The sequence below is a fragment of the Artemia sp. Qi Xiang Cuo genome, chromosome 1 (assembly GCF_049724085.1).
Source record: "Artemia sp. Qi Xiang Cuo chromosome 1, ASM4972408v1, whole genome shotgun sequence".
Lineage (NCBI taxonomy): Eukaryota > Metazoa > Arthropoda > Branchiopoda > Anostraca > Artemiidae > Artemia > Artemia sp. Qi Xiang Cuo.
In genome coordinates, this window is record NC_142794.1 from 95,301,868 (window position 1) to 95,312,790 (window position 10,923).

A 10,923-nucleotide genomic window follows, 5' to 3' on the forward strand; every position below is an offset into this window, starting at 1 on the left:
CAGATTAACACGATCCCTTCCATTATGATCCAAATACTTAAACCATTTCAAATAATATCTTTATCCAATAATTGTATTGAAATATATTGGTGGAAAGCGTTTCACCGGATCAAAAAAACTGGTTAACAAAAAGACACGACGCATCACGAGATACAAAACAACGGAGAAATATATTAAATGGATCTTGGACCACCAGGAGGGAGCGGAGGGGGGGGGCATTTTCAGAAACTAAAACAGCCTATGATATATGCAAAGAGAATAGAATGAGGAATATAATAGTACTAGCTTTATTTTATTAACATGTTTGCTCTAAATGCGTTTCTTGGGAGGAATTCTCGTCGGAGTGAATTACCCACCAAGGGGAGGGGGGGGGGAGGAATTGTCCTCAAGGAGAATTTACTTGGGGAATAAGCTGGACATGGTTATCACTAAAATATATTTCTGTTAACAAAAAGCCACATTTTATGAACGATACAAGCACATAAAAACTGATATTAATGATATTGTTTTAACGTTATATATTTCATTTAATACTACAATTTTTAATTGATTTTACGTTAAACTTGTAATAAAAGCTTCTAAATAAACTTTTTTCAAATTTCAAAAAATTGCGCCTTGAATCTTCAACCTTATTGATCAGTCAGACAGTAAATATTTGAAGATTGAACTTGTTCAATTCAAAACATTAAAAATGGGGCACATTGTTGGCAAACATAATTATTTTGCTGTGTGTGTTTTATCTCATTCTCAAGTGTGAGTACAACATGACTGGAATACTAATGAGAATTATACTAATGAGGAAGAAATACTAATGAGGATTATGAGAATACCACGGAAATATACATTAGTCAAATCAGCTTCAAACGTTCAGGCATGTAATATAATTCATTTTCCTAGGGGTTTATTTATGGGCTTCTTAGCCAGTTGGCCAAAAAAAGGTCACGAGAAACACATGGTACACTATTTTCCACATCATATTCATCAATATTGAGGTAACGCGTAGAATGTCAACGAATTTACACGTTACTTATCCATTTTAATACTATATAATTACACTACAAGAATACCTTAAAATAATCTGGCCCTGGTCCCCACAGAAAATATAGCGTACACTTTGAGAAAAAGTGCCCAAATAAATTAAGTTAGCTTATCAGTTTTTCATACTTGCAAGGCATCACAGAAGTATCGCAGTCCCTTCCATCGAACAGGCAACGGTCATTATTGCATTCAGGGTTGCATTCTCCGTCCATGAATACCTCCCAACAGGCTATTGTAGCTGAGCAGTTAAGCCATGGGTTCAATCCCAGTGAGCAATCACCACCATCGAAATTACATGCCATATTATTGCATTCTTCATCGCAGCGCTTGTTATTAATCTGTAATTAAAGTTAATTGAATTCAGAATACTGACACTTTAATTGAAATCAGAATACTGACACTTATTATTTGTTGATTTTTTATTATCATTAATTTACTATAATCACAGATAGACCCCGGCGCCGCGCCGGTGGATCGACCGAACGCCGCCGACAAGAGGCCCGGTCGAACGCCGCCGAAGTGTCGCTACGCCACCGGCGCGCCACAGGCTTGCCGCCGCTGGCAGAAGCGTACGGGCGACTTTAAATTATTTTTGCGGCAATTCTTTATTGCGTCAACCGCAAAGTCAGAGCTTTTCCTTCTCGTGTGGTTTAGTATTTCGATTTTCCTGATTAGAAATGAAGCAGGGCTTGCACTATCCCCGAATTTTCTTGTATTCCCCCGAAAATCTATGCGTCACCCCAAAAAAAAATTTGATTCCCCGAAAATCACGCAATCACGGTGCCACTATTGATTTATGACCAGTGACTTTCCCTGCCAAATATTACTTTGCATACCATAATTCTTCACTACTCTCTTGTTCATTAATTTTCGTTTCTTTTGTTACTTTGCATAAAAACCAGACTGATGCAATATGCAATTGCAAATATTGCAATATACACAGTTCTTCATATGTTGACAAAAAAAAGTATCGTCTTTATGAAATGAGTTTAAATCATTCTGAATGCAGTTTCCCAATCGCTATTTCTTACATGATTCGTAGTCAAGAATTTTATTTTCAAGTTGAATAGAATTATCGAACGCATTTACTACTATACAGCTTCAGCCTTCAGTTGGATTTTGAAATTGACAGCCGACAGATTGTTTCTACAGCTGAATTGTAAGTTTGCAGATTTTTTTTTTGTTGCTGTTTTTAGATAAGATTTTATTAATATTTAATACTCAATTGTTGAACTTGACTTGACTTAAGGCTCCTGCCGAGGGTTCGGCGTAGAGAACGATGAGACTAGGCGCCTCCAGGTTGACCTATCGCTTGCCAGGATCACAGCTTCTTCCACTGGGATGTGGGCTTGGTTGAGGAATTCATCGGCTTTGTCTTTCCACCTAGTGTGTGGGCGTCCTCTGGGTCGTTTCCATCCGTGTAGGGTGGGATCGAAGTCAAATGCGACCCGTGCTGGGGCGTCACGTGGCATACGAAGGAGGTGGCCGTACCACCGAACAGTACGCTGGGCAAGCTGCGTTGAGACAGAAGTTTGAGCCGTACATGATAAGAGAGTCTGGTTGCTAACGAAGTGAGTCCAGTGAAGTCTCCCAATTTTTCGGAGATGTTTCGTCTGAGCGATATCGACGGTGCTGAAGATAGATTTGGCAGCTAGTCACGTCTCCACTCCATGCAGCAGGATGGTGCTGACTGACGCCTTGTAGATGCGCGTTTTGGTAAAGCAGCTTATGTTTGGCTTTCGTCAGATGCTGTTAAGCCTCCCAACAAGTGCTGAAGCTTTGGCAATTTGAGATGTAAGCTCTTTTGTGATCAAGCCATCATTTGACAGAATAGATCCCAGGTAAGTGAAGTCTTCAATCACATCTACTCGGTTGCTTCCGATGTTGACTTCCTTTACAGTAGAACGGGACGTGGGGGGCTCAAGGAGTATAACTTTGGTTTTCTACCAGTTGATCTTCAGTCCAACTTTTGAGGCTTCTTCTGAAAGCACCTGGAGAGTTTTGGTCATCTTATCGACGGTGCTCGCAACTAGCGCTATTTTGTTGGCGAAGTCAGCATCAGAGACTACCAGGTCTCCGAACTGAAGATCGAATTGAAGGCGATTAATCGTGCTGGCCATAACATGGTCTATGACACAGTTGAAAAGCTCGGGAGTGGCGGCACAACCCTGCCGGACGCCAGTCTTCACCGGGAATGTGGGACTGCGTCTTCCATTGACCTGCACGCAGCTTTCCGTATCCTCATACAGCTTTTCAAAGAGTGAGCAATATTTCTTGGGTAGACCCGTAGTTCTTAGTATCAGCCAAAGTGAACGGCGATCAACAGAATCGAAGGCAGCCTTAAAGTCCACGAATGCGATGTACGCTTTTTGGTGGAACTCCCGCGTCTCCTCGATCAACTGGCGCATAGTAAACATTTGCTCCGTCGTCGACCTACCGGGCATGAACCCGGCTTGCTGGACTCTTTCTACGAAAAAAGGTGGAACACCTGTCCAGAAGTGACATGGCGAAGAGTTTACCGGGAACGGAGAGAAGCGTGATCCCACGATAGTTGGAGCAGATTTGACGGCTGCCCTTACTTTTCCAGAGCGGCAATATGATGCCAGCACTCCAGTCATTCGGTATGCTTTCCGTCGTCCATACAGCTGAGAAGATTATCTGGAGCCACAGAATCATCGCTGCACCCCCGTACTTGAGGAGTTTTTCAGAAATACCACAGACGCCGGGGGCTCGATTATTATTTAAACGTTTTACAGCATTTTGGACCTCAAAGGTGGTTAGCGGTTGCGATACGAGGTCGGAAGTAGCCTCGGGTGTGGTCATTGCTGCTTGAATCAGATCAGGGTCGGGATGAGCAACTGCCTCGGCATTCAGAAGCGTTGAGAAGTGACGGGTCCAGGCAGAGAGTTGGCCTGCATCGTCATCCGGCATGCTTCCGTCAGCAGAAAAAACACGACTCACGGTGGAAGTCTTCCCTTTCGTCAGCTCGCGGAGGTGTTTGTAGAGGGAGCAGGTGTCTCCTTTTCTCGAGGCATCTTCAAGATCGCTGGCTTTCTTGTCGACAAAGGTCTTCCTATTACTGTGCAGTAGGCTATTGCGCCGGCCATTGAGTCTTCTATTCTCTGGCATATTCTTTGCTAAACGGGCCTTCCGGCGCAGCTCGATTACAGACAGAGTCTCCTGGGATATCCAGGGTTTATTCTTGTGTCTGCTGCGGCCAATGGTACTGCCAGCAGAATCGAGTATGTTATCTTTGAAAGACTTCCAGGCTACTTCAGGGTCGTCCAGAACTTGGAGGCAGCTCAACCGGTGAGAGATATCGAGAGCATACTTCTGTTGCATCTGAGATGTAGCCAGACTACTCAGATCGAGCTTGGGATGCCGTCTTTCTTGTCCTTGTGCTCTCAGGCGTAGCCTGAGTGTGGCGACTACCATCCTATGGTCTGTGTTTCCAAGCTCGGCCGACCTATAAGTCCGGCAATTTGTTATCGACGAGCGCCAGCGACCCGAGATCATAACATAATCGATCATCTTCTTTGTCTGGCCATCATTACTATACCAAGTGTATTTGTGTATATCTCGTCTCTGAAAGAGCGTGTTTGAAATAACCAGATTGTGCATATTGCAGAGCTGGAGGAGTCTTTGTCCGTTGTCATTCAGTGAATCTGGAGTCACAGGGCCAAGAACACTTCTCCACGCCCCCTCTCTGTCATTTACCGTCGCGTTATGGTCTCCGTGACGATGACGTGGGTTGGGACTCTAGACAGGGTCACTAAGAGCTCCGCATAGAACCGATTCTTCACTTCCGCAGGGCTAGGATTGGTGGGAGCATAGCATACAATAATTGTCCACTTTCCATGCTTGTGCTGGAGCTGAGCCATCAGTATTCTATCTGAAATTTGTTTATAGCAGAGAAGGCATCTCTTGGATCTAGCGTTCAGCACGAGGCCTACACCATTTGTCTTGCTTTTTGGGTCACCAGACCAGATCAGGTGATATCCTTCACCAATGTCCTCGGACTCTCTTCCGACAAGGCGGGTTTCCGTTAGGCCAGCCACAGCTACATTGAAGCGTTTTAGCTCATAGGCAAGGACTGATTTAACTCCAGGAAAGTTGAGTATGAGTGCGTTCCAGGTGGCGAATCGTCTTTCCCCTTGGTCAATGAGGTTCATTCGAGGGTCTAAAATCGTTCCAGGGACGTCCTGGGGTCGTGGAAGGTAAAGAGGGGTAAGCCATCCGAGGCAGTATCATCGTTCTTCTTTGCAGTAAAATTTTCAGGTGGAGGGTTGAAGGCCCAACCGACCCTAGGCCTGGGATCTAATTAGAGCTAGGACTTGCCTAGATACTGAAAGTCCCTGGGGTGGGCTCCACCCACCTCATAAGGTTGAGGCTGCCCATTAACATGGAGCGTTTAGTTAGGGAAAACCCCATATCCAGAGGCACGTGGTCAGCAGACATAGTCTGCCTCATTCCGGACGAACTCCAATTGTTGAACGCCTGATAGAAAATACAATATTCTTTCTGAAACATTTCTACCCCCCCCCCCAAAAAAAAAAACCTCTATTGAGACAAAATTTAGCTATAGACTATGCATGTACAAGGTTGGGGAATTAAAGATTGAACCGGAAGTTACCCCAAAAATATGATTCACAGATAAATTGTAAATTATTGCCTATAGGGGGGGGATAGGGGGCTATCATTTTTAAATGATAATACCTCACTTTATTTTATTGAAAGCAGGGATGCCAAAAAGATAACTATTTTTTTCATTTAAGTGGAGACAGAATAAAATGATATCAAATTCCCCGGAAAACCATTGAAATATTTTGATAGACCCAGGGCCCCCCATTAGGACTTGTTTATTGTCTTGGGTATTTTGCGATTTCTCATAAGCTACTGACCTAATTTGGCTTTTGTGTGTGCTCCCTTTTAATTAGATTCTTTGGATCTTATTGAATGCCACAACGAATCTATCACTCAGTTTTCCAACAATTCGATGTATATCTTAATAATTTTTACATTTTTACTGCTGTCATTTTACCTCTTTACTCGTTCCCTCAATTTTTTTTTTCAAGGAACACTAAGTTGTTTAACATTATTTCGCGTGGTTGTTTGAACCAAATATGACCTAGTTAATTATCAGGTAAACTATTTTCCTAATGAAAGCTGAGACGGTATCCTATCAAGGTGGTATCCAGAGGGGGGGGGGGTAGGGAGGTATTATATTTAAATGATAATATCTCGAAATTTTTTTTTTGAAAGTAGGGATCCCAAAAAGCTATTTTTTTTTAATTTAAAGCAAACGGCATCCTATCAAGGTGGTATCCAGAGGGGGGGGGGGGTAGTGAGCTATAAAATTTAAATGATAATACCTCGATTTTTTTTTGGAAAGCAGGGATGCCAATAAGTTAATTATTTTTTTTATTTAAAGCAGAGATGGTAACCTATCAAGGTGGTATACAGAGGGGGGGGGGCATAGGGAGTTATTATATTTAAGTGATAGTACCTTGATTTATTTTAATTGAAAGCAGGGATGCCAAAAAGTTGACAAAAATTAACAAGATTTTCGTGAGTTATACTTGATACAGCACTTGCATGGTTTTATCGTCCAAAGGGAAAGGGACATATGCGTCCAAGCCGTTTTTTTCTTATTGATGAAACGGGTTTACTTTGAAAACATTCATTCGTAAGTACCAGGCAGATTCACACTAAAACGAATTGGTGTGACGAGAGCGATATCGACATCCCACCTAACGTTGCGCTCGAGTGACAATGGCGCCCTTGGTCCAGTGCCCAAGTTACATTAAAAGGCCAGGTCATAATAAAAGCTTTCAATTTGGGAGGTTCAAGGAGGAGTCTATGACCGTCTTATGACCTCAGGGTACTAGATGTTGCAACGTTCGTACGTATCTACAGTGGTTTAAAAAATTCGATCACCCCACAAATGATTACCAAAAATATGCACAAATATAACAAATGTAACATTTGGAATATTGTAACACTTTTTTCAAAGCTTTGAAAAAAAGCAAAAAAGTCTAAATAACCCCTAACTACGCTTGAAAGCTAGTTTAAAAAGAAACTCTTTGGAGATTTCCCTGGAAATTACCATAGCAGAAGCTTTGAGCCTGGGTGGAGATCAAAGAGGAGTCTTTGAGTATTTCGACCACAGGTGACTTATTGGTGCGACTTTCTTAAATTTAGTAATTTTTGTGATCATTTGGAAATCAAAGCTTAAACTTAATAACTGATACTAAGTGTCCTAACATTTTGCTTGGATTAAAAGCGAAGAACTAGGATGAAAATCTCAACATCTTCCTGGAGCTACTTCAGTCCGCATATTATTTCATTTAATTACATTTAAAACGGATGAGCTTTTCATTTTTTACCTAAGAAAATAGCTGGCACTTCATTTTTCTTCATACCGAATAAACCATTAAGTGTTTTTTTGTTTCATTGTAATTGAAGTGTTCTTATGTAAAGTGTTCATCATGTATTTTTCAATTTGATAAATTTACCCTTTTAGATGAAGTTTATAATTTGACTGATATTAGGTATTTATCAGTTTAAAATTTGGAATGAATCCTCAAAAGAAAAAATGAATAATATCCAAAAGAGCAGCCAAAAGCAATAAAAAAGCAGCAGTTCAGCCTTAGCCTACATGATATATATTCTGTAAAAAAGCCAAAAAAAAATTTAAAATGCATTTTTTTTTAAATTGTTATTAAAAACCAGTTTTTAATACAAGAAGGATTTTTAGGAATCCAAAAGAGCAAAAAAAAAACAAAAAAACAATCAATATCATAGTCACCCATTTCAACTTTTTAAAGGTGACAAAACAGATATAGGCCAAGGGCATTATGAAAAAATTAAGCTTCTAAGTTCAAAGTTATATTCGAAGTTTTTACCTAGATGACTGACGAATTTTGTGATACGGTATTTGAAGTTTTGTATGCAGTAATGCTCGATGAAAAAAAACTACTAACTTTGATAATTATCTATGTTAAGAATACATAGCTAATAGATACTTCAACTACTCGTATTATGCAAGGGTTCTGAAACGCCACAGCCATTTCGTTTCTACCAGATTTCTACTTCTCTTCATTAATAACGAAGAAGACCAGTTTCCAGCCAGCGACTTGTGAATTTTTGAACTCATAAATAGGCTCGAATCTGTTGTAAATTTAAGCTGTGATTTGAGAAAGACTGATGAAAACATTAATGTTTGCGGTCAACATTGATCGCGGCACGCCGCCGACATCTTACCGGCGGCGCGCCGATGACATCTTACCGGCGGCGCGGAGTGGCGCACTGTTTTTGGCCCCGCCACCGCCGGTCTTCCCTCATCGGCGCGGCGCCGGGGTATAGTCACAGATATTCAAATCTTTCAAAAATCCCGTCATTTGTGGAAAAACTAAAAAGAAATATTACCTGCGATATTCAGAGGTTTTTTTTCTTAAAACTTTGCTTTTTTCTTTTCATATTATTACTTTTATTTTATTAACATGTTTACTTTATGTGCGTTTCTTGGGAGGAATTCTCCATCGGGGTGAATTACCCGCTAGGGGTAGAAGGAATTGCACTCAGGGAGGATTTGCTTTGGGAATAAGCTGGACATGGTTTTCACTATAATTTATGTCTGTTAATAAAAAGGCGCATTTTATAAGCAATACATGTACATAAAAACTGGTATTAACGATATTATTCTGACATTATATTTTTCATTTAATGGTATTTAATAATATTAGCAATTAATATCTTAAACAAAGCGCTTGTGTGAGTATGCAAGTAATCTTTTAACATGGACGAAACGTTGACCTAAATTCTACATATAGGATTTCACGAGGATCTATAGAAAAAACACCTGTGTTCAGGATATTAACTTTCAAGTGCATCCAAAATGAAAACATTGCACAGGAACAAGTTAATTATCTTTCATGAGTCGGTTTAAAATCACAGTTCCTGATTGAAAAGCTAAAAATATTATATATTTGGAAATTTCATGAAAAGTTAAATTTGTGTCATCTAGAATTATTTTGGGGAAAAGCTCCCTAAAAAATTTATCTACTATTGAAGTCGGCAACGTCACCATCCATGAAAACTTCGTTTTCTCTTCCCTAAATTAGAAACAAAGCTTGCAAAAAAAAAAAAAAAAAAAAAAAAAAAAAAAAAAAAAAAAAAAAAACTAAGATCGCTTTTCAGCAAGCGCACATTGAAGTCTTAGAATCAAAGGATGAAATATTATTCATTAAATAGAAGTCTAGAACCGCATTTCTTAGACAAATTCAAATACTTCTGCAAAATTCTCCACATTAATACTTTTATCAAAATGTATTAATATTAAATCCTTAGAATAAATGGCACTCTTGCATTATATGGGCCTTTCTAATAAAAAGTCCAAGTTTGGTTAATGCTAATGAAATAAAATAGGATGAATATATAATAGTTTAGAAACAAATTTGGGCTATATATTTACTCTATAGCGGTTAACCCCTCAAAAAGGGTTTTTCGTGACTGGTTTCCTTGTAAAGGCCCATATAATGCAAGAGTACCGAATAAATTAGCATTGAAATTCATAAGGGTAAATTTAACAAGAAAATATTCATGTAACAATAATAATAAACTTGAAAGTCATATTTAATATAATCAAAAGTATCGATGGTTCTTCAACCTAAAAGGTCATGCAGACCCCTCCGAGAGGTGACATAAACTTCTTTCACGAACTTCGGAACTTTACTGGGCTTGGGAGGGGGGGGGGGTATTGTAAAAATTTCAAATAATGTCCTTTATAAAATATAGGATGTTGGAATCCTTAAAGAGTCCATTTTCTTTTAATACCGCATTGAAATATTATAGGCAATGGTCAACATAAAGCTAGTTTAAAAACTTAGGGCAAAGGCCGTAAAGATTTAATGGCTTTTAGAAACAAAATCTGTATTTCAAACATGCATTTTTTTTCTCGAGAGAGAGGGGGGGCTATTTTCTATATTAAAGTTATACAATTCCCCTCACTCCATTAAGAGTAAATGGACTCCAGAAAAGGTGTTCAAACTTTGACTTGGAAAGCTCAACTAGGTAGAATTCTAGTGCTAAATTACTCCAAGGCGTGATGGTTTAGAATTTTTGAATGAAGCATTTTCCAAAAACACTGCTTTCATGGAGCAAATTTTTTTTACAGTTTTCTAAGACTCCATGTCACAAATAGTTTCAATGTCGTCCTGGCCAGCAATTTGAATGGTGAATATTTGTTACATTTGTTACGATCACCAGTCGTAATCAGGTTTCTGACACAACCCAGACACTCTAAAAATATCTGGTGACAAATACGCGCCTTTTGACCTTCAAGTCTGAAGCTATAGATAGGTTTGCTTTGAATAAGATATGCCCTTAATTTTGTTAACTCCATTCTCTGTTTATGGTTTTATTTGGTTTCTTAACTGTTTTATTTTATTTAGCTCTATTTTAATTTAATCCCCTATTTCAACTGTTTTACATTCAATTATTTTAGTTTGGGGTTTAAATCAACAAAGTTAACGACTGAGTTATCCACAAAAAAATTAATGCTGGCAGTCTCTATCAGGCACGTAGGATTTAACACAAAAGACACCGTTCTATATTTTTCGGTAAATTATCCACTTGAGAAGAGCTAGCTTCTTCAATTCCCTTGATAAAAAAAAAATATTGCCTAAAATACCTAAATTCACCTGATAATTATTAATAATAACTAAACAGTTAAATTATTAAAGTTAAATTTACGAATAAAAAGTAAAAAATTATTAAAAATTAATAATAATTATACTAATAAATTTACCTAAAATATCAGTAGAAATTATTTAATCGTCGAAGACTGTTCTGAAGGTCCACAACTCCTAAATTTTCATATGTTTT

General features: G+C 38.9%; 1 protein-coding gene across 1 annotated transcript in view; it reads right to left on the bottom strand.

The window, feature by feature from the left end:
* The window catches only part of N (neurogenic locus Notch protein), a 107,714-nt gene that overhangs the window by 25,067 nt on the left and 71,724 nt on the right, over nt 1–10,923 (bottom strand). Inside the window, exon 19 of the mRNA XM_089092680.1 lies at nt 1,165–1,376. Within this exon, the coding sequence (XP_088948806.1) occupies nt 1,165–1,376 (212 nt within the window). The remainder of the gene's footprint in view (nt 1–1,164; nt 1,377–10,923) is intronic.